Source organism: Phodopus roborovskii, unplaced genomic scaffold, assembly GCF_943737965.1.
Source record: "Phodopus roborovskii unplaced genomic scaffold, PHOROB, whole genome shotgun sequence".
NCBI classification, from domain to species: domain Eukaryota; kingdom Metazoa; phylum Chordata; class Mammalia; order Rodentia; family Cricetidae; genus Phodopus; species Phodopus roborovskii.
The window spans coordinates 3,749,883-3,775,296 of NW_026125575.1; the positions used below are offsets into that span (position 1 = coordinate 3,749,883).

Here is a 25,414-nt window from a genome sequence, read left to right on the forward strand (position 1 = left end):
CTGTGTGGGTTAACATCAGGGTTTTCAATCTGATGCCAATAGCCTACCTGTCTATTTTTGTGTCAATACCAGGCTGTTTTCAGTCCTATAGCTCAATAGTAGAGCTTGAAGTCAGGGATGGTGATGCCTTATGAAGTTCTTTTATTGTACAGGGTTGTTTTTGCTATCCTGGGTCATTTGTTTTTCCCTATAAAGTTGATCATTATCCTTTCAAAGTCAGTGAAGAATTGTACTGGGATTTTAATGGGGATTGTATTTAATCTGTAGATTTCTTTTTGCAACATTGCCATTTTTACTATGTTTATCCTACCTATCCAAGAGCATGTGAGTGAGGTCTTTCCATTTTTTTTTTTTTTTTTTTGGTATCTTCTTAAATTTCTGTCTTTAAAGACACAAAGGTCTTGCTATTTAGGACTTTCACTTCATTGGTAAGTGTTACCCCAATTTACTTTTTTATTTAATATTTTTAACTTATTTTTCTTATTTTACATATCAATACCAGTTCCCTCACGATTCCTCTCTCTCTCTCCCACCCTCCCATGCCCCCTGACCACCCTCTCCTCCAATTCCCCCACCCCAACACCTCAAGATACTTTATGATGTTTGTGGCTATTGTAAAGGGTGATGTTTCTCTGATTTCTTGCTCATCCCCCTTTTCACCTGTATATAGAAGGGCTAATGATTTATTTTCACATTTATGTTGTATTCTAGTATTTTGCTGAAGGTGTTAATCAACTGTAGGAGTTCCATGTAGAGTTTTGTGGGTTGCTTATGTAAACTATCATATCATAGCCAAATAGTGACAGTTTGATTTCTTCCTTTCCAATTTATATCCCCTTGGCCTCCTTTTGTTGTCTCATTGCTTTAGTTAGAACTTCAAGTACACTATTGAAGAAATATGTAGACATAGGCAGTCTTGTCTTGTTTCTTATTTTAGAAATCGCCTTAAGCTTCTCTCCATTCAGTTCAATGTTGGCTGTTTATTTACTGTATATTGCTCTTATTATGTTTACGTATGTTCCTATTATCCCTGATCTCTCCAAGACCTTTATCAAAAACAAAAAACAAAAAAAAAAAAAAAAAAAAAAAAAAAAAAAAAAGATGTTGCGTTTTGTCAAAGGCTTTTTCGGGATCTAGGGAGATGATCACATGGTTTTTCTTTTTAATTTTTGTCATTTGGTGAATCAAATTGATAGATTATCATATGTTGAACCATCCTTGCAGCCCAGGGATGAAGCTTACATGGTCATGGTGGATATCCATTTGTCATACAGTGCAACAATGATTGTGAAGGACAGACACTGCCTATTTCTGTCATATGTAGAGCATAGACTGTGTGGGTCAGGTATTCTGACTTGTGCTTTGTAGGTTTTGGAACTAGAATGTAAACTCTAGGACAGGAAGACATTTTAAGTGAGGGGCAAGGAGGGACCAAGGGCAAGAGAATAACAGAGATGTGAAAGAAAAAGTGAGGTTGGTGGGAAAGGAGATGAGTAGTTGGGAAAGAAGACAACTGAATAAATAACAAAGTCATCCTAACACTTAATCCAAAGACAAGGCATGCTACTTATATTAATTGCAGAAAATGAAAACTGCCCTACACTACATAAAAACAGTCAAGAACTACGTGCTGTGAAGATGGTGGAAGATAATGGAAATTAGGAGTTTAAGGAAACAAAGAGAGACATTCAGGATGAAAAGCAAGTGAATTTGCTATAAATAGAAATGTGTCTCCACAGCGAGCACAGAGCAGTAGAGTCACAGTGACAAGGGATGGCACATGTGAACATCTGTTATGGCCTGAGGATGCTGTTGTCCCATAAATTAAACTTCAGTGATGTTCTGAGTGTTCCCATCACAGGGAATGAGCTCTGTTAACATTATGAGGCAGATGTGACCCTGTTCAAGGTCCCCATCATGGCGACAGGGAGAAGCCATGCCCAGCATAGACAGTGGGGAAACTGAACCCTTACACGATCTCAACTGTTTGTGGCACATTTTAATTTCACATATGGACCAAGGACAGTGTGACAGTGAGGACACACATCATGTCCTGAGCAACTTCACAAAACAGAACTAACGGAATTAAGGTGAATCCTTAATAAAGAGGTGCATAAAGTTCTAACTTGCTATGTCAATTTCTATAATGGCCATCATTGTCTTTGATGACTTATACTTGCTCAGAGCACTGCAAACCACCAGGGGACCAACTGCCAAGACAGTTACAGCAGGATGGAATGCAAATAAGGCTTCTCTGTGCCAAGAAACCAGCCATGCCATGACCTTGCATCTTGAGCATAAAGCCCAGCTCTTGACACCCCGGTGCAAGCATTCTGTGATCAGCACTGGACACTCACCATGGACTTTGGTCTTATTAGGCTTTTCCTTGTAACGGAGAGGAGTTGCTATGTTTTGTATGGACACGAGAAAGAGAAAAATTAGCTACTGTGACAGTTTTCTGATCAGAATTCTCTGTTTGCAGATGACCAATGTGACATGCAGCTGGTAGAGACTGGTGGAGGCTTAGTGCAGCCTGAAAAGTCCAAAAGTCCATGAAACTCTCCGGTCCAGCCTCTAGAATCATTTTCAGTAGCTCTACTATGCACTGGGTCTTCCAGGCTCCAAGGAAGGGGCTAGAGTGGGTCACTATTGTTAGAACTGGTGGTAGTGACAACCTACTATGCCGTGAAGGGCCCAGTCCTATCTCCAGACACAATGCCAAGAATATCCTGTACCTGCAAATAAACTTCTAAAGTCTGACGACACAGACATGCATGACTGTGCAAGGAACACAGTGTGTAATGTTACTCTGAGCTCAGATACAAACCTCCCTGCAGGGCTCTCAGAACAGCATGGGGCTCTGCCAGCACACTAAGTTCTGGGTCACAGCAGAACCTGTTCCGAGAGGCAAACAGGGCTGGACTCCTCTGTGTCTTGGCTGCCTAGCCATATCTCACTTAAGGATATTGTAGTGAATGAGAAGTGGAAGGGAGATAGTCAATAAGGAAACAGGAAGGTGGGCAGGGAGTCGGGGAAGAAAGATATATGCAAGAAGAAGGGGAGAGAAAGGGTCATCAGAAGTGAGAGGCTGAGGAGAGACAGTGAGGGGCATGAGTTCTTCATAGATTCTTCTAGATAAGCTTCATGCTGTCTCAATCCTCGTAAAATGTCCTCTTCTGCAGTAAATGCCATTTTCCTTCTTCAAATGATATATTCTCCAACATTTTCCTCAAAAATACAAAGGATCTTGACCTGGTGATAGGATATGGATTTCTGCATGTGGTTTGCTCAAGTAGTGAATGAAGGCTCTAGCTATGATGATAGTTGGGGTAGTCACCAATCTGAATACAAGTAAGCCCAGTTTGGGCTGTGGGCCAGACTCCAGGAAACCAGTTGAAGAAAGAGAGGAGGGAATACATGGACAAGGGGGATCAAGGTCATGATGGAGAAATCTTCAGAGACAGCTGAACCAAGCTTGTGGGAACCCATGAACTCTAGACTGACAGTTGTGGAACCTCCATGGGACAGACGTAGCTTCTTTCTGTTTGTAGGAGACAGTTGTGAAGCATGAAGTGGCTGACGGGAACCTGGCAGGAGTATCAGGATCTTTCCTGGTACATGAGCTAGCTATGTGGGAACACATTCTCCAGGAGGGAATGCCATGCTCACTCTTAACACAGAGAGGAGGGGCTTGGTCCAGTCCCAATTTACTGTGCAGACTTAGTGGCCTCGCCATAGGAGCCCTTACCAGTTGGAAGGAATGGATGGCATGTGCTCTGGTTGGGATACGTAATGGAGGCAGGAAAAATGAGTAAAAGGGAGAAATTTGGTTTGAATGTAAAATGAAATTTAACAAATAGGTAAAATATAAAAGTAAACGTGTAAATGAAATTCTGCCACTCCATTATTGCAAAAATGCCACTGTAGACTTGCCCAGAGGCTGCTTGATGGAGACATTGTTTTCCAACTGAGATGTGCAGTACACAAATGTTCATAGTTTGTGTCACATGGACAAAATGATAACCACCACATAAATGCACAGTTGTGTACTGTATTCTAACATGAGGCATTAAGTGAGTGTCCATGTGTCCATAAGACATACATAAATAATTGACAGAGATTGACAGAGCATGCACTTAAGTACAAGGATATACCTATATAATGGAAGATAATTACAAATTACTTGCCACTCTATCCTGAAGGCATTGACTTTTCATGGTGACTTCCTTTTGGAGGATTTCATGGAGAAGAAAAACCCAGAAGCACGTGAGCACAAAATATAGGGACATACTATGTCTGAGACAAAAATTTCAAGATGGTGTGGAAATGTCAAATTATTCCTGTGATCTTCTTTCCCAAGATTTTATAACCACAAAGAAAACTCAGAAAAAAAAAAAGAAAATATGACACAATGAACATTATATCTGAAAAATCCACTTCTGAACCTCAGAATAACCTGAACAAAGGGAACACAGCATGCATGGCTGGAGTGTGTCCTTCAGAAATTGCCCAGGATGGCTGTCACCCCAAGGTTAAGACCTGTCTCCACCACTGCCACTCACAATACAGAGGGTTCACAGAGGAATAAGGCACGTAATATACAGGTGTGGATTGAAAAAGAAGTGGTGAATACTATCAGGGTATCTACTGAACAGGTTGTTCATCACTATTCTCTTTCCTTCCCTGGTGACTTACATCACCAAGGCATGGAGGAAAGCCCACAATCCCTTCTTCTCTGTTATCAGTAGTTTCCCACCTGCTGGCCTTGTCCATCTGCCCTGCCGGCCCCAAATAACACACAGAGACACTGTATTAGATATAATTCTGTTGGCCTGTTACTAGTTTATTCTTGGCTAGATCTGTCTTAAATATTAACCCATTTCTATTAATCTAGTTTTTCCATGTGGTCTCATCCTACCAGAGACAAGGCCCAGACCTCTGTTCCCTCCAGTCTCTACATGCTGACTCCTCCCTACTATTTCCTCAAATCCACTTTGTCTCCTAGTCCCGCCTATCTTGCTTTCCTATTGGCCAACAGTGCTTTATTCATTAACCAATAAGAGAAACATATTTACAGAATGACATCTCCCATCATCTCCTCTTTTCTGTCTAAAATTAAAAGAAGGGTTTTAACATTAACATAGCAAAATATATAACAAAACAGTTATCAACCATGATTACCAATGTTTAGTTCATAAACAATTAGCAAGATTTAAAGAAAATATGTCATCATCTATCCTATATTTATGAGTCTAATGTCCTATATGTAACTTACCTTTAATCTTAATTAAGGAAAACTACAACCATAACTATCTGTATGAAACTCCATCAAAGTCCATAGAAGGACAATATATAAACTCTAGAAATGACAGAGACAACTCACTGCCAGGTCAGTCACCCGAAGTTCTTCTGTAATGTTTCATCTTCATCCTATAGGCCCTAGTGTATCTGGCAGACTCCTCAGCAAAGCAGGAAACTTTGAACTGTCTTTTTCTATAGGCAGTTTGTCAGTCATTTTTCTGTGTGTCCTGTAGACAGTCTGGTAGACTCTTTCATGAAGCAGGAACCCTGTAGCAATGTCCATCCTACATCTCAGTTACTTTCCTGAGTGTCCTGCTTGTGGATTCATAGAGCATAAAGTTAATCAGTTTAGACAAGAGCAGTATCTTGACCAAATGGCTACTCTTGCCATATTGAAAGCAAACTCCATAACAAGGTTCTTCGATGTCCATCTTTTTTTTTTTTTTTTTTTTTTCTGCAGGCGGTATTGTTAGGAGTAGTTGTGGCTCACTGTTAAGAAAATCCCTAAACCGTGTTAAATGTCATATTTTGCAGGTCTTTGAAAGGTTTGAAGAATGCCTATCCATCTCAAATACATCTTGAAAACCAAACTAACTTAACTCCAAGTTTTGACTACCATAGGTAACTATCTATAATCTGTACTAAATTATACATTATATACCTAATATATACATAATACCTAAACAAGAGAAGAATTATACATGTCACCTATCACATATTACAAAACTAACCTTAAATTTGTACCAATAAATGAAAATCCATTCCAAAACAAAGTATTCACATCTATACCATAATCCCCTGTTTATCTCTAAAGAGATTGGTTGTGGTCATTAACTATTTATAACCAAACCCATTTATATGAAAACAAACATTTATAGACAAATTTTGGGAATTTGGGCGTTGTTCTTTCCAAACAGTTTAATGCTGGTAGGTGGCACTGTCTTGCCACCGTCTTGCAGAAATCCTGAGTGTACGCCGCAAGGCTGCCTTGTCAAAGCTGTTTAGAATGTTGGGATGCTATTTTAGAGGGTCTGGCTTCATCAAACCTTGTGGAAACAAAAATATAGATCGTTTCCCCCAGCAACCTGTCCTTAGACTTAAATTTTGAAGTCAAAGAATTTTTAAAATATATAAATTGAATAAATTTAGCAGCATTTATTTTAACAGTTGTTATTTCCTCAGCAGTCAAATGATACAAAGACAATATAATACGGTACAGTATTGAGAAAGCAAACTGTTCCCGTTTTGAAGCCTGCCATGCTCTACACACCCTGTCATCACTTAGGGTTCGATCACTTTTTATTGCTTCATTTAACATAATCCTCATGCCTGGATGCATGCTATTACTTTTCATGATGTGTTATGAACACCTTCCATTCCCAATGCAATAGTTCCATTCAGGAATCTTGATTTATAATGTCTTTCATGAAGGAGTGAGACAAAGAGGGAAATGTAAAAGCATATAGAGACAGAGAGAGAGACAGACAAACAGGAGGTAGTATGATTGGATTCCACATTTGACTTCATGAGTAGACAGGTGATTGATTCTAAGACCACTGACATTACAATGGTCCTGTGTGTCTCCTCTCAGATAAACATTTAACATCACATGTACTAAATGTCTGTGAGTTGCCTTCTCACAAGTTGAATACCAGGTCCATGATAACAAAAAAGATGCACTCCTAGAGGCATGAGGGAGGGCCTAGACCCTTCTACAAATGATTTGACAGATTTAAGGATCCATCCTGAAAGGCATCACCTTCCTATGGAGTGGTGAGGGTGGATTGGGAGGGGGTAGGGGGCAAAGGATGTAGGAAGATGGAACAGTTATCAATATGTAAAATAAGACACACACACACACACACACACACACACATATATATATATATATATATATATATATATATATATATATATATATATTCCACTGACACACTGAGAAAGGATTTTAAGTAGTTCCCTACTCTGTATTTCACACACAAAAGCCCAGAGTGATGACTACATTAACATGACTACATAACATCTAAACACTCTGCTGGAATTTATGTGACATATATTGCACTGAAGATGTGGTATTCTCCTATGTCCACCCAGCATGGATGTGGACTAACTCAGTGTTTTTCATCCAACAAATACACAGTATGGTTCAAAAAATTTCCTCTGTAGATAGAACTGCAAATGCAGACCTAATCAAAAAAATGTTCCTAATTATTTTTTCAACAGTTCCTTTGAGAAGCACAAGACAAATATCAGTCACCTGAGGGAAGAGTGTAAACTTGCCCTAAGCCCCCTTTTATCCTCTCAGGATCCTCCCACAATAAAGCAGCCTCAGGCTCAGGCTGAAAGCCCAGGCCTAGCTGAGCAGCCCCATCTGCTTCTCACTGGAGCCTCCAGCAGAGCATGGCTGTCCTGGTGCTGCTCCTCTGCCTGCTGACCTTTCCAAGCTGTGAGTGTGCAGGGTTTCAGGAGAGGGACCGGGAGTGTCATTATGGGATGGATGACTGATGGTGATGCTGTCTGTCCACAGGTGTCCTGTCCCAGGTGTAGCTGAAGGAGTCAGGACCTGGCCTGGTGCAGCCCTCACAGACCCTGTCCCTCACCTGCACTGTCTCTGGGTTCTCACTGAGCAGCTATGCTGTAAGCTGGGTCCGCCAGCCTCCAGGAAAGGGTCTGCAGTGGATGGGAGCAATAGGGAGTGGTGGAGACACCGTTTATAACTCAGCTCTCCAACCCAGAATCAGCATCACTAGGGACACCGCCAAGAGCCAAGTTTTCTTACAACTGAACAATCTTCAATCTGAGGACACAGCCATGTATTATTGTGCCAGATACACAGTGAGGAAACTCCAGTGTGAGACTGTGTAGAAACCTCCCTGCAGAGACTCTCACGACCAGCAGGGGGCAGTGAGGCACAACAGAGACTTCAGGACCTTGAAAGTGCTGCCCTGTGATGCAAATACATGTGATTTATTGTCAGAACCTGTGGGCTCTTTTCTTCACAGGGAAATCTCTAGTGGCCCTTCCCCATGGCCATGAGCTACTTAACTTCCTACTCATTCACACTACAACAAATGGTTTTTCTCACAAATTGTCTACACTGTCTAAATGTTTCTTGTTATCAGACATATCACCATATAGCTTTTTTTTATTATAATATTTGAGCAATGACTCAGGATTATTACTAATTAGCTCATACTTTTAATCAACCCATTTCTATTCTGTGTATCTCCACGTTGTCTTTGGCTTACTAGTAATATGTGGCCTGTTACTCCTCTGGCGGCTGCTGGCATCTCTCTCAATGCCGCCTTTTACTTCTGTATTCAGGTTTGCTTTCCTGCCCAGCTATATTCTGTGCTGACAAAGACCAGGGCAGCTTTATTCATCAACCAATAAAAGCAACATATATCCACAGCATACAGAAGGACGTTCCACATATTTACCTTTTCTCTGACTACTTAAAAAGACAGGTATTAATATTAACGTTGTAAAAACACATATAACAAAACACTTATGAAGCAAAATTAGAGTTACAATGTTCTTATTCTATTTGCTTTTGGCAAAATAAAAAGAATTATTCTATCATCAACCCTATCTTTGTGAGTCTAAAGTTTCATATCTAATTTATCTTTTACCAGAAGGAAGGAAAACTATAATTATAACTAGTCTTCAGCTGCATCAAAAACCCTAGAAGATTTAATATTACCTGAAAACTGAAAGTGCATGACAAGAAACTTCCACAAATCAAGAAATGGCAGGGATATTTGGCTTCCTGTACAGTAATCCAAAGGTCTGTTCTAATGTTGGGGCATCCATCTTCAGCCTAAAAGCCTAGAGAATCTGGCATAACTTTCATGGAAGCAGGAAGTTTGAAACTGTCTTGTATTTATAAGCAGTTTGTTAGTTATCTTCCTCTGCGTCCTGCAGAATGTCTGGCAGATTCTTCAGTGTAGTAGTAACCCTGAAGGACTGTCCCATCTTGTTTTGTCAAGTTGAGCAGTTATTTTTCTTGGGTCCTGCATGCCCAGATTATATAGCATGCTGTCAAGAAAACCAGGCAAGAACAGCTTCTTGTCACATGGCTAGCCTTGTACATTGAAAGCAAACTCCATAAAGAGCTGCTTCACCTGCCAGCGGGGCTGGTTCAGTCCTATGCTGGTTCTCTAGCTGTCAGATTCGGGTTAGTGAGCTTCAACTTGCTCAGGTTGCCTGTTTCTGTGTTTCCCCAGCATAGACTTGATCCCTTTGCTCATCACTCCTCCCTCTCTACAACTGAATTCCCTGAGTCTTGTTCAATGCTTAGCTTTGGGTGTCTGTTTCTGCTTCCACCAACTGCTGGATAAAGGCTCTAGAGTGGCAATTAAGGTAGTCCTCAATCTCTCTATAGAGGAAGGTTATCAAAGGTGGCTTCTCCACTACTGCCTAGATTCTTAGTTGGGAAAATCTTTGCGGATCTCTGAACATTTCCAAAGAGTAAAATTTCTCTTTAAACCTATACTCGTCCCCTCTGTTAAGGTATCTCTATTCTTGCTCTATTCTCTTCCTCCCCTGTCTGAGTCTTCCTGGTCTCTTTTGTTCTGCTCCCCTGTACTCTTCTCCTGTTATCTTTTTACTACCTCCTTCATCTTGCCCCCTATGCCCACAAATTGCTCAGCAGTATTTGCCCCTTCCCTTTTGGGAAAGGATCATTCATTTTTCTCATAAGGTCCTACTTTAATCCTAGTTTCTCTCATAGTGTGGATTGTAGGCCGGTACCTCGTTGCTTTATTGTAATATCTACATATCAATGAATGATAAGCGTCTATTTGTAAGACAAAAAAGTAAAAGAAGGAAGAAAGAAAAGAAGGAAGGAATGAAGGAAGGAAGGAAGGGAAAAGTCTTGCTTCCTTAATTTAGAAACATAGAGAGGTGAGGAAATGGTTGGAGAATCAGTGATTGTCCACAGAAAGACTGACAGACTTGAGCAAGAAGAAGGAAACTGACAAGAACATTCCTAAGAATCTGTGTTTCTATGGAATTCTAAGAGGTGATTAAAGGAACTCTCTTCAAGGCAACGGGGCCATCAGTGACCACATCAGTGACCACGGAATGGATCTTCCCAGTGTCTCTGAGGAGCTCTGGTTCCATGGGAAGTAGAAGATGTGTTCAACAAAAATAATTGCACTGTTGGGAACTGATGAAGAAAAGATTGACTTGGTGATGACCCCAGTGGGCATAGATTCAGTCCAGATTTAAGGACTCAATTTGTGAGGGAAGCAAGCCAGTGCTGGTGAAGCAGCTGAGATCACAAATGTCCTACATTTCCAAGAATACCCAGCTTTCCTTGTCACTCCTGTATTTCTTCTCTATTGCCCAACTGTGCTTTACTCATTAACCAATCAGGGAAAAATATTTATAAAATGACATCTCCCATTGTCTCCTCTTTTATGTCTACATAAAAAGAAGGGTCTTGACATATTGGAAGCAAACTCCATAATGAGTTTTAATAGCCATAATATCCACATTGCTCCCAATCTCTTCTGATCTCAGAGTCTAATCAAGGTCGGGCCTGGTTATTAATTGGATGAAAGAACACTTAGGAATACCAGTTGCTGTAGGAAGGTGTCTGAATAGATACAAATGAGACCATGTCACCTAATGAAAATGTTACAGCTCATATTAAAAACAGACTACTTACAAACTTTAAATAACTTTCAAAAAATTATTGGGGATTATGACTATTTTTAAAATTTTTAACAGGATATCTTGACCCCCTCAGTGAGATTCTTAAGGGCAGTTGTGACCCTAGTTAATTCAGACAACTCAGAGAAGCCACTAGAAATGACTCAAATGGAAAAAGTAATCGGCATGCCCATGTAGTTTTGACAACATAAATTAAAATAAATAAAGAGAGGTGACTTGTGCCCACAGTATTCACAAGATGCTTTAAACCATGAACTATTCACTATAAACTTTTGAATGTAGATGCCCATGAGTGACTTTTGCTCAATTCATGCACTAAACTATGGAAATGGCTTGATCCTTTCCTCATATGGGATCAAAGGCATGTTGTGTTTTCTCACAGGAAGAAAATGAGGCCCAATGGCTGCCAGACCATTTGAAAAGATTGTGGAGCAGAGGAAAACTGGACCAGAACCAAAAAAGTCTGTCCAAGACAGTTTGAGTGAGATCTACTGAACCTGTGTTTCTTAACACCTGATGTCATCGACTCTACAGTCCGAAAAGGAAAAGAAACAATCAGTTTGAGAATATCAGAAGGGAAGGAGTTTCGAGATTTCCAGTTTGCTTCAAGATTTCCACAGGACCTGGCAATCCCCCTCTTGGGATGATCCACATCCATGCAACAAAGACATGTGTTCATCTATGTTCATGGCAGCATTATTTGTAATAGCAAGAACCTGGAAGCCAACCTAGATGTCCCTAAAATGAAGAATGGATAAAGAAGATGTGGCACATCTACACAATGGAATACTACTCAGCAGAAAAAAATAATGGAATCTTGAAATTCTCAGGCAAGTGGATGGCACTTGAAGAAACCATCCTGAATGAGGTAACCCAGTCACAAAAAAGAGGAACACGGTATGTACTCACTCATATATGGATTTTAGACCTAGATCAAAGGAACACCAGCCTATAATTCACACCACCAGAGGAACTAGGATACAAGGTGTATTCTAAGAGATTCATATAAAGGCCCTCACAGAGCCGGGAAGGGACAAGTCCTCCAGAGCACAGGGTAAGTGGGGAGCAGCAAATGGAGAGAGAAGTAGGAGAAAACGAGGGGGAGGAAAGGAAAACATGTGCGACCAGGAAGATTGAGCCTGGTTAGGAATAGAAGACAGTAGTGTGTGTGTGTGTGTGTGTGTGTGTGTGTGAGAGAGAGAGAGAGAGAGAGAGAGAGAGAGAGAGAGAGAGAGAGAGAGAGAGAGGGAGGGAGGGAGGGAGGGAAGGAGAGAGAGAACATAAAAGAGGGAGCCAATATTGGTTTGAAGATAAAACTGAACACAAAGAAAGGTCTAGAGAACTACAAGACTGCTGCCAACTAACAATTTGAGCTTCCGAGGAAAGGCTACCATAAATACCCTTCCCAGATAGTGAGATCAACAACTAACTTATCCATGGAGCCCTCAACTAATGCCTGTTAGAAACAGGAGCAAACACTCATACATAAACACTGAGTCGAAGTAGAACCCACATGCAGATGGAGAGGACAAGACCAGGCCGCAGAAACACATAGAGACAGCTTACCTGAACAAAGAGGAGGTAACAGGCCCCCAGATTGATAGCTGGGAAGCCAGCATGGGACCGCCTCAAGCCCCCCTGAATATGGGTCTCAGCCAGAAAGACTGAGCAGTCTAAGGGACCTCAGACAGTGGAGCCAGGGTGTATCCCTGAAGCACAAAAAGACCTTGCAAACACATCCCCCATGGAGGGATAACTGCCTTAACCTAGAGACAGGGGAAGCCCAGTCCCTACTTCACATGACCTGTCAGATCTTCATGACCCCAACTGGATGGCATTCCCCTACATATGGAATTGGGGTGGGGGACAGGAGGGGAGGGTGGTTAGAGTGCATGTGAGAGGGCAGAGGGGTAAAAGGGAGGGAAGGAGGGAGGAAGAGAGTGAGGGAGGATGGGACTGAGGGAGGGAGGGAGGAAGGGAGAAGGAACTGGGATTAACTTGTAAAATAATAAATTAAATTTAAAAAAAAAAATGCTTTGACCTCAAAATTTAAGTTCAAGGACAAGTTACTGGGGAAAAGGATTTCTATTTTTGTTTCCACAGAAAATGAAAATATGTGGATTCCTTCCAGACTAATGTGGTTTGATCAAGCCAGACCACCTGAAACAGAGTACCAGGTGATCCTACATTCAAAACAGCTGGACAAAACAGCCTTACAGACTATAGCCAGGATTTCTGAATCTTCTTCGAATCCCCCATGACAGCGCCCCTTAACAGCAGGTAGTAGTTTGGAAAGAACGATGCCCAAATTCCCAAATATTGTCTATAAATGTTTGTTTTCACTTAAATGGACTTGGTTAGATAAAATAAATAAATAAAAAAGAAAGAAATGAGGAACACATGCCCTTAATTCATCACCACGAGTTCTAAGCTATGAATGCAGAAACATACACTCATAACTAAAAATGTAGTATTTCTGTAATTCTTTTATCATCAAGCACTGGGTAGTATTGTAACTTAAGAGCTCTTGTGCAGTATACATGTGGTTTTGATTTAGTGTTAAAATGTCAGAACACATTCCTCATTTTGACTAATAAGCAATGTGTTTATACCATCACTATTCCCTGTTTAAGATTATTTACAGGTACTCACTGTTAAAGAGCACCTAAGAGATCTGTATCGTTTTTTGTCTCAAGGACAACCCATGTCTGTCACTTATCTGAGGCATTAGATGTCACAGGGAACACAGACGAGAGGTGATGTCCTCATGAACAGACATCTTCCTGAAATCCATCCTCTGATTGGGCTCCTTCATCTTGACCAATTTAGGAGCAAAAGTTTTCATAAAAGCAAACATTTATAGCACCAGTCAAACAGATGTTAAAGACAAAAAAAAAAAAAAAAAAAAAAAAAACAAATTTACTTTGGAGCCAAGGAAAAGAATGTTATTTACCAAAAGAAAAAAAAATGTACACAACTGTTTGGAATGAGGGGGAACAGATTCTGTGAGTAGTATGGGCAAGAAGGTTTATCAGGAGTTAAATGAAAAAGAATGTGGTGAGGTGAATCAATATAATCACAGCCCTTTATAAACCAGCAGGATATTTTAAGTAGGAAGAATGGCATATAATAAAAAGAATATTTTAAATAACATATATATACATATATATATATATATATTTGTGTGTGTGTGTGTGTTTCCTTGTATGTATGCATGTCTTTTGTAGTTATGTCTTTGTTGTTGTATCTCTGTCTATGTGTCTATGTCTGGCTGTTGTTCTCTTTGCTTGAGAGATGCATATTTTGTCCTAATATAAATAGTTTATACTAAAGGTGTTACCTCAGCATCCTCAGATAACTAAGACAGGGTCCGAATCAGGTGCTCAGGAAGGCAGGGAGTAGGAGTTTGACATTAGGGACTGTGTATCCTTTCCCCTGAGAAGGCCTCTGTAGACAGACCAGTTTCCCTCATGTCTAAGATAGCAGCGACTCCCCGGAAGGCAGTGGAGGAGGACACAGCTCAGCAGCCTTACCATCATATTTCAAAGTGTGGCAGACACTGTGCTGCGCATCCCAACAGTTCACACTTATATTAAAATAATCACTCTGGTATGTGGTGTTGAGCAAGAATAATGACATGTGCTGCATGTGCTGTGGGTGATGCTCACATTAGACTTGATGATGCCATCATATCATGTAGTTCAGACTCTGGGTAGGAGCCACCAGCTAGGGATGCAATATCTTTCTCCTTCTCCTCTTCCTCCTCCCTTTTCATTTCATTGGTTGATTTGATTTGTCCATCCATTATGATCTTGACATTGATGCTCAGAACACTGATCTTGTACACTTTATTTTGCTACTGTGTTACACTCAGTCATAATTACTGGGAATCAAAGAGAGGAAATATTGGAGTCTGGTGTTTAAATTGATATAACCCAAAGGTGTAACGAAAATATTGTTCCCTGTAGGGAAAACGTGCTGTTTTAAAAGATTGAGATAAACCAGACACAGAAACACAAACATGGTATGTACTCATTCACAAGTGGATATTAGGCATAGACAAAGGATGACCAGCATACACTCCACAAATCTAGAATGCTAGGAAACAAGTAGGACCCTAAGAGAAACATACATAGTCCCATTGAGAAGAGGAAAGCTACAGGACCCCCTGAGAACATTGGGAGCATGGTGGGAGGGAGCGGGAGGTAGGAGAAAGGGAAGGAGCAAAGGAGAAGGGCGAGGAGGAACTGAGGGAGCAGAAAGATTGAGTCAGGGGAAGAATAGAGAAGAATAAGAAATGAGATGCCATGATAAGGGAGCCATTGCAGGTTTAAAGAGAAATCTCACACAAGAGCATTTATGGTTTTTTATAAATTATTCTGAATATGAAAATAAATGTTATGAATCCTGTATCTTAAATACCTTTAAAACTATTGATGTAATGGAATTGCACAACTTTTGAGAGTGGGATGATCTAAGAAAAGATGAAGGAATGGTTTTCAGAATCACATTATTTTAACGTAATAAAAATATATTCCAATTATTTTTTTAAAAAATTCCATATGTAATTGGTTGGAATGGTTGTTCACACCTTTAATCCAGTCACTAGGGAGACAAACATGACAAGGAGTTCTCTTACAGGTCTGTATCAGATTGGTCTGCACAGTGAGTCCAGGGCAAGCATAGTGACCCTGTAAAATGTCAAGTCATCATCTGTGAATAGTTGTTACTGCATGTTAATCTGATGCGGGGTGTGTGTGTGTGTGTGTGTGTGTGTGTGTGTGTGTGTGATAATAAAATAGTTCACTATGTGAGTATCCACGTGTCCAGCAGACATAAGCAAGCAAGTGGTTGATCAAACACTGAAGGATAAGAATCCACCTATCAAACAGAAAATAATTATGAAAATGTTTTCCTTTTATGACTTCTTTACCTTTGAAATTAACTTATTCTCAGTGACTTCCTTCAGGGATGTTATGGAGAAGGGAAACTCAAGAACAAGAGAATGCATATATATACATATACATATATACATATACATATATGCATATTTATATACATAAAAACTAGTTCAGGAGTCACCAAAGACAGAAGTACTTGAATAATCAGACTCTTGGCAAGTTCTTCAATACAGTATGAGTTTTGTACATTATTTTTGTGATACTCCTTCTCAAATTTTACCACAATGAAACTATCAGATAAGACATATGAGAAAAATGTCTCAAAAATATTCACTAAACACTCAGACATCAAGCAAGGGGAAACACAGCACTTGTAGTGTGGGATGTCTTTACCTTGCACAGGACGGCTGGTTCTCTAACGCTCAGACCAGTCTCTACCTCTGCCACTTTGAGGACAAGGAATGCACAGAGAGAAATAAAGGACACAGACGTGAGGTCTCCACTGCCAAGCAGCAGACAGATGTTCTATGAGTGCTGACCAAACAGGTAACTCCAGCTTTGCACTTACTTCCCCTGACCTTTACTTTACCAAGGCATGCAGGAAATTCTACTTCTCTACGGTGATCAACACCTCAATCTACAGGGTTTCCAATGCCCATGTCTGCCCTCTTTTCTACCTCCTGTCATGACAATTCTTAACTTAATTCCTACGTTAAATAATGTAACTCACAAGATTAGCTGCATTACTCTGTTTTATGAAATCCTATTAAAACAGACATCCATAGCCCTTACCAATGCAATAGTCCACATTTAGGAACCTGGGTTTTCCAGTGTTACAAGCTAAAGTGACTGAGATAAAAGGTCCATAGAGCAAGGTAGACAATAATTAAGTGATAGGCAATCTAGTCCAATAGACATGGTGTTCCCAAGTGAGAAGGAGGACAGGCTGAAACAAGTGAGGTGAGAGCCTTGCCAGTCTCCTGGGTGTCCTCTCGGGTAACACATGAAATCACAGGTAATAATGTCAGTGAGGCTTCCTCACAAGCTATTCTCTAGATAAGTCATGGGAATGAGAATGATTCAACTGACACAAAATGTGTAAATAAATAGCTACATTAACAGAATTTCTGTTCACAGAGAAGCCCACCTCCACCCTAAATCAACTTCTGAAATTAATGGAGAATGAAAACTCAGACAGAACCAGAGAACTGTTCCTGAGTTTTTAAACTGCTAAGGAGCAGCTCCTCTAAGAGCACAAGACAAACCTCAGTCACCTGAGGGAAGACAGGAAACCTTGCCCTGAGCCTCCTTTTATCCTCTCAGGATCCTCCCACAATGCAAAGCAGCCTCGGGCTCAGGCTGAAAGCCCAGGCCTAGCTGAGCAGCCCCATCTGCTTCTCACTGGAGCCTCCAGCAGAGCATGGCTGTCCTGGTGCTGCTCCTCTGCCTGCTGACCTTTCCAAGCTGTGAGTGTGCAGGGTTTCAGGAGAGGGACCAGGAGTGTCATTATGGGATGGATGACTGATGGTGATGCTGTCTGTCCACAGGTGTCCTGTCCCAGGTGCAGCTGAAGGAGTCAGGACCTGGCCTGGTGCAGCCCTCACAGACCCTGTCCCTCACCTGCACGGTCTCTGGGTTCTCATTGAGCAGCTATGGTGTAAGCTGGATCCGCCAGCCTCCAGGAAAGGGTCTGCAGTGGATGGGAGAAATATGGGGTAATGGAAACACCAAATATACCTCAGCCCTACAACCCCGAATCAGCATCACTAGGGACACTGCCAAGAGCCAAGTTTTCTTAAAACTGAACCATCTGCAAGCTGAGGACACAGCCATGTATTACTGTGCCCGAAACACACAGTTAGGGAACTCTAGTGTGATACTGCACAAAAACCTCTCTGCAGGGACATTTAGGACCAGCAGATGGCACCGAGGACCATCAGAGACTCTCTTCTAACAATTTGAGTTACTTCAGGACCTTGGAAGTATTGGACTATGCTGCAAGAGCAAGTGATATAACATCATCACCTGTGGGCTCTTTTCTGCCCAGGGAAATACCCAAGAAGCCCCACACACACCAGCCCCAGTGGAAACAGAGTAGCAATGGCTGAGAGAAATCTCAATGGCTACCTGTCCAGAGGTTCCCACCACAAGTGGTTAGGCCTCCTGGGGGGAAGTGGTCCAGGTCCCTCTAGGTGTTTGTTTGACTGGCTGTTTGGAACAGGTGCTGGGTGTATTTTGAGCTGTGATATCAATAATGCTTGTGATCATGGGTGTTTTGGCCTGTAGCTCCACTGTTGATTCAGAGAAGCCCAGAAAACACTTAGATATAGTCTCAGGAACTGAAAGAGATACAGACCACCAATCAATAGATGGATGTTGCCCTCTGTGCCCTCAGTTACAAATCCCAGGGCACCAGCTGTGATCCAGATTTTAGCCCAAGGCCAAATAAACAACTAGGGTTAAAGCTGTAGGAATCAGCCCACAATGTGACCCTGCCTGTAATTAGCCCACCTGCAGCAAAGCTGCTATGGGATTCACTATAAAACTCTAACTTGAGATCTTAGGGCCCCTAAATCAATTACAGTACAAGAGTTCTTATCAATGCTGTTAAAAGTTTACTTATCAGAGGCAATGACTACTCCCTAAACTCAGTGAATCAAATCTCTGATACCCTGACCACAAGAAGGCTAAAATAAACAGAGGTTCCCGGCTACACACTTTCTTCGATGTCTTTATGATCTCATGCTTCAAAGCAATGGCTGATATCTTTATAGTATGTCTGTAAATCTTTAAACTGTGGCCAAAGATCTGTTCTTTGAACTTTCTGCATAAAATCCCGATGCTCTGAAGTAAAAGTTGCAGCAGTTGCAAACCTCCTCGAGTGTGTTTGTGTCTGTCTGTCAAGCTGAAGCCACTCCTGACCTGTTCATCTGAGTCTTGGTCTCCCCGCATACCCGTCGCCCACTGACAGGTCTGCGGCACCTCCCCAAGGGCATGCACTATTTAACTTCCTACTCATTCATACACTATAACAAATAATTTTTTTAACAAATTATCTAAGCTATCTATATCATTCTTCTCATCAGACATATCAGCATATGGATTTAGATGTTCCATATAGATGTAGATATAGACATAAATATATATACCCACACATTCCAGTACATATGCATATATTTCTATAGCAGATGCAATTTTGAGAGTGTTTAATTGATGTTCTTTACTAGTACCTTGTGTTTCTGCTTCTGGTCTCACATCATTGAGGAGTCCCCAAATCATCCCCATAGACTACCAAGGTCCCTCCATCTGTCCCACTAAGTTAAACGGATGAAATGGATGGATGACCGTACACATTTAACTACCAGCAGGTCTCCCATAGGGGATCTCCCAAAGCCCCATCTGTCACTTCCTGGATATTCTGTGTCTCTTCTCAAGGGTCCCCTCTGTGTAGAGTCTTTTAGGTTGTGTTTTCACCAACCAGTCACCATTCAGTTACTCATCTTGACAAGAAATCTAAGTGGTAAATTTACAACTCTTGCTGGCAATGTTTGTAACGCTAAACCAACCAATGAGCCCATCATTTACCCTGCACCACTCCTACAGTTTCATCTACATTACATTACAAAGGCCCCCGGTTCCCTGATGTCTACCTGACAAACACTTCCCAGAGGCCTAAAGGACCATGGAGTGATCTTGCTAATCATCTCTGTCCACTGGCTCCTCCAAAGTCAGCACATATCATATTAGTTGTTCTGTGTCTCTAGTAACTCCTCCTACATACAGGTGTGTGTGCTGGTGTCATGCTGGATTACTATCGTGGTAATCTAGTGTAGCACTTGAAATATAGTATGGAGAAACCTTCATCACAATTCCTGTCACTGAGAGTCACCTTGTCTACCCATTTATATCACATTTAGTAGGGTCTTCCTTAAGTATGCTTGGTGAATTTTGTTTTACTTTAAACCTTTCAGCAGTCATTAGGTACTGCTATTTTTCTTCATGTCAAGGTACTGTAAACTATACACAGTTATTTAACTATAATCACACCTCTATATATTTATCTTTCAACACCAACCATAACTTCCCCAACATAAGCCTCAAAGAACTTCATGACATTTTGAAGATAGTTAATGTTGCCCATATTTACATGGAACCAAGCACTGCAACATAAGAAATCTACCAATGACCCCAGCCTAAAAAGGACTTCTTCCTCTCCAGGAATCATTTACTACCAGCAGTTCATAAGTAGCAGGAAATGCATGGATTATTTTGCACTAGGTTTGTGGATAGGTATGGATAGGTATAGCACAAATAAAAACACATCTATGATTAGTTCATGAATGTGGTAACCCCTCTCCAGTTACACTTTCTCTGTCTACGTCCAACAGCACCTCAGGAAGAAGAAGGAAGGGCTGAAAATATTCTACACTAGGGTTGTGGTCTTAGATAGGACACACAGAAAACAACAGCCATGCTAGGTTGATGAATGTGATAACAATGCCCATGTGCAGTAGAAGGAATATCATGGAACTCTTTCTCATGCTCTGCCTCTTACTTCTTCCCACCTCCTCTTCCTCAGTGTTCTCTGAGTCTTGGAAGGGGATGTCTCATTTGTAATCCTCTCATGGCCTGAGGACACTATTATCTCATAAAACGTAAAATTCAAAAAAAAAGTCCTTGTGTTGCCCTTACAGAGAATGAGCTCAGCTAACCTCATGAAGCAGGTGTGACGCTGTCCAGAGTCCCCATCACGGAGTCAGTGAGAAGCCAGGTCCAGCACAGACAGTGGGGAAAACTGAGCTCCAATCTAGAAATTCAACACTTTATGGCACGTTTTAAGTTCACATACGTACTAAGGAGATGTGACAGAGTAAAACACAAGCTGTTCTGAGCACCTGAACATAAGAGAACTAAAAGAAACATGGAGAATATTTAATAAGGAAAAGGTGCACCTAGTGCTACTTTATTATGCCAGTTTCTGTAAGGGTCCTCAGTGTATTTGATGGCTTATATCTGCTCTGAGCACTGCCTTCTGCCAAGGGTCCAATGGTAGAGCTTGTTATAGCAAGAAGACATGCACATATGGCTTCTCTGTGTCCATGAAAACCAGCCCTGCCCGGATCCTGCAGCTCTGGCAGAGGAGCCCAGTCCTGTATTCCCAGGTCCTCCCATTCAGTGATCAGCACTGAACACAGGTCACTCACCATGGACTCGGGGCTTGTTTGGCTTTTCCTTTTGATTATTTTAAAAGGTGATTAGTGGAAAAGACATAAATTGTGTTGTGTGGACATGAGAAAGAAAAAATTAGCTATTGTGACACTTTTCTGACCATAATTTTCTCCTATTGCAGGTTTCCAGCATGAGGTGCAGCTTGTAAAGTCTGAAGGAAGTTTAGTGCAGCCTGGAAAGACCCTGAAACTATCCTGTGCAGCCTCTGCATTCACCTTCATTGACTACTAGATGAGCTAGGTCTGCCAGGCTCCAGGGAAGGGGCTGGAGTGGGTCACAAAAATTAGTTATAGTAGTCATACCATCAAATATGCCAGCAATGTGAAGGGCTGATTCACCAACTCCAGAAAAAATGAAAAGAAGGCCCTGTACATGCAAGTATACATTCAGAAGTCTGAAGACACAGCTACATATTACTGTACCAGAGACACAGGGATACAAAGTTACTGTGAGAGAAGACACAAACCTCCCTACACAGTACTCAGGACCATCAGGGGGTGCTGACAGCACACAGACACCTGGGGCATGAAGAACCTTTTCAGAGAGCCAGAAAGGCCTGGAGTCTTTTCTGGACATTTCTGCATATCACACTAAGGGATTCTTTTCACAGTTGTACTGGGCAGTAATCCTTGAATGGTTTAAATGTTTAGGCAATTTTACATTTTCCTTTGTAACCTCCTGTGCTTTCTTAATTATACTATTTTCTTATTCCTCCCTCACTCACAATCTCTGTGTGTATAGGCACATGTACGTGCCCACCCATGTTTATGTGTATGTGTACATGAGTACATTTCAATGCATGTTAAAATAAAATGTTTTTCTCTGTCAACCTACACCATATTTTTGTAACAAAATCTCTCATTGGAACTACACCTCACCAACTGTCCAGACTGGTTAGCTAGTGCTCCACATTGGCATCATGGTTTGCACACCTCAGAGGTAAGTTTAGCTGTTGGAAACCACACCCAGAGTTTTGTAATCGTGGAGAAATGAACTTGAAGTATATACCCCTCTCAAGGATTCTTGTGTGGAGAGAACTTGAACCACAGGGCTTTCTCCACAGCCTTGTTGTGTGTAACATTTTATACTACAAGATATACTCTGACCTAAACAAATACAAACAAATACAAAAAGGGAAGAAGTGATTGTGTGGTGACCATAATCAGCTCCTGACATATCCAAAGGGACCGGAGAGTGTGGACTTCAGACTCAGGACACAGACAGCATTTGCCATGGTCAGAGCACTGTGTAGGGTGCAAGTTCGAGCCCAAGAAAGGAAAAACACAGAGTCAGAGACCAAGAACCCTGATGCCTTCATTATCACCTCCATCATCACAAAACAGGTGCACATGAGACACAGGTGTGAACTGAACTGAAATGTGTGTGAGGCTCATCAATGAGACAGAGAGCACAAGGCAGACAGAGACACCCACCAACTGGGCTTCAGTCAGACGCAGGCAGCTCCTTTTCTCCTCTTCTTCAGTATGTATTTGTTACACATTTTCTCTGATGGTTCCCATGAATATAATGGACCAAAAAATTGTTTAACATGTGCATCTGTCTTCTTTCCTGCAGACCCTTCCTATGACTGACTTACATTGTCTCCCCAATGCCCATGATGTGCAGTCCCTGCTGCAAAATCTGAAACAGGTTCCTACCTGAAGATCACCTATACTCAACTTTGGATCCTATAGGAACCTTGGAAACACTGATGATGATTCCTTACTCACTGGCATGTTGAGAACCTGTGGATGGTGTCACCCTGAAATCACAGCTCCACATGGTAAACCATGGAAGCCCATGGAAGGTGTCACTCTGAAAGCAGAGTTACATACTGGAAACATGTATTGTTATTCTTTCTGTGACAGTATGATGACACCTGAGAGCAGATCTAGGCATCCTCAGAATGTATTGAATTTTGTCTCAACTGTGATGATGTCATAAAACAATGGGGATGTTCTGGAGTCCTGTGAGCTCAGGGAAAATATCCAAACAGGGGATGGGTGTTCATAAGTTCATCAATTAAACAGAGACACTGGAAGTTGCAGACAGGATTCAAGGCTACCTCTACAAAGCAGTTCCATCTCTCTGAACTGCCCTTCCAACATCAGGTCCATAGACTTGTGTGAGGACTATGATCTGAATATCAGGATGTTGAGACATTAATACATGGCCACAACAACTTCACAGCCACAATTGTACTAATGAATGACTTGCTAACTGGAAATGTGGTCTATCCAGGCTGATGCCTGAGGATGGCCATTGTTGTAATTGCCTCTTTTTTTAATTTTATTTTATATAACCAAGTCCATTTAAATGAAAACAAACATTTATAGACAATATTTGGGAATTTGGGCATTGTTCTTTCCAAACTATTTCCTGATGGTAAGGGACGCTGTCATGGGGGATTGGAAGAAGATTCAGAAATCCTGGCTGTAGTCTGTCAGGCTGCTTTGTCCAGCTGTTTTGAATGTAGGATCACCTGGTACTGTTTCAGGTGGGCTGGCTTGATCAAACCACATTAGTCTGGAAGGAATCCACATCTTTTCATTTTCTGTGGAAACAAAAATAGAAATCCTTTTTCCCAGTAACTTGTCCTTGAACTTAAATTTTGGAGTCAAAGCATTTTTTTTAAAAATTTAATTTATTATTTTACATGTCGATCCCAGTTCCCTCTCCCTCCCTCCCAATTGCCTCTTTTTTCCATCAGACATGGTTAACTCATTTTGAAATATTTGTTAATGGATGTGCTCAGAGATGCAAGCACCACAGTTCTACTTCCTGTATGACCTTAATGTTGATGAGGTCCATTAGAGGGAGGAGACAGAGAGAGCTGAGAACACTAGATGGAAGATTGCTACTCTGAAGTAAATGGAGAGAGTAGTCAAAAATTACTAATCCCAATGTTCCCAAGACAGTCTGATAATCAGGCTGAGTTGTCCACAAGAGACAGGCTCTCATCACAGAAGCCAACTCCTTCTCTTGACTCTATTCCCCATGAGCTCTACCACTGCTGTCACAAGAGTCTACAGAAACTGTACGCTTGATCCAAGCGAACAGACCAAGTGTTTGTGTTGCCGCCTTACAGGTCTGTGAGAGACTGACAACATTGTGATGTGTCACATGCTCTGTGGTGTCTTCAGTACATCCAAGGATGTTCATGCATGGACAGATGCATAGCTGAGATAAAGAAGGTCCTGCCTCATGGGGCCACTCGTGTGACTCCGAGGTCATGTGTTCCCCAAGTTATATCATAGGATTCTACATGACCTGAAAAAAACAGGGTCAATATAGAAATAGCCAACTATGTGAGGATATAATGCATTTAAGATGTAGCATGGCAATGTTTGATGTTGATGTTCCTCACAGGGACAATTTTATTTTATTTTTTTTTTTGCATATAGAGTATTTTTTATTTAATTTTATATAACAAAGTCCAATTAAATGAAAACAAACATTTATACACAATATTTGGGAATTTGGGCGTCGTTCTTTCCAAACTACTTCCACAGGGACAATTTTAAATGACATATTAAGGAAAATGCTTTCATAATGTACTTCAAGTTGTAAAGACAAAAGGAGAGAAACACAAAAGTACAAAGAGAAAGACAGAGACAGACAAATTGAAAACAGCAGGTAACAAGACTGGTCCCCAGGTGTGGTTTCCCTGATTTGGCCAGTGAATACACTAAGATCACTGACGGAGCAACAAAATCAGTGCCTTTGGTCTCCTATCAGATGAACATTTAATATCATACACAAAATGTTTGTGAGTTACATTAAATATCACTATTGTGAATGGTTGTGAGTTGCTTCCCCACAGGTTGGAATAATTGGTCAGTCATGAGAATAAAGTTAATGAAATGACAAAAGAAAGGACATTAAGTAGATCATATTCTTTATTTCACATCAGTAAGAGACTGAAGTGCATCGTGTGACTAAACTGAATCCCAAACACAGTACTTGAATTTACAGAGAAGTGCACTGAGGATGTGAATCTTCTTCTTTCTGCACAGCCTGAGTATGGATCTATGTATTTCACACAAGCATGCATACTGGGAATCATACAATCTCCAGTTATATGAAAGAGAGAATACAGGCAGAACCAGGAAATTGTTCCTGAAGATTTTGTCACCAGCTCCTCAAGAGAAGCACAAGAAAATATCAGTCACCTGAGGGAAGAGTGGAAACCTAACCCTGAGCCCCCTTTTATCCTCTTAGGATCCTCCCACAATGCAAAGCAGGCTCAGGCTCAGGCTGAAAGCCCAGGCCTAGCTGAGCAGCCCCAACTGCTTCTCACTGGA

General features: G+C 41.2%; 1 gene segment (V, D, J or C); it reads left to right on the forward strand.

Moving 5' to 3' along the window:
• The first annotated feature begins 17,283 nt into the window (after nt 1–17,283).
• Nucleotides 17,284–17,835, forward strand: LOC127217000 (Ig heavy chain V region PJ14-like). The segment is given in 2 exon segments: nt 17,284–17,347; nt 17,429–17,835. Coding segments are annotated over 2 exon segments (453 nt in total).
• The last annotated feature ends 7,579 nt before the right edge of the window (nt 17,836–25,414 follow it).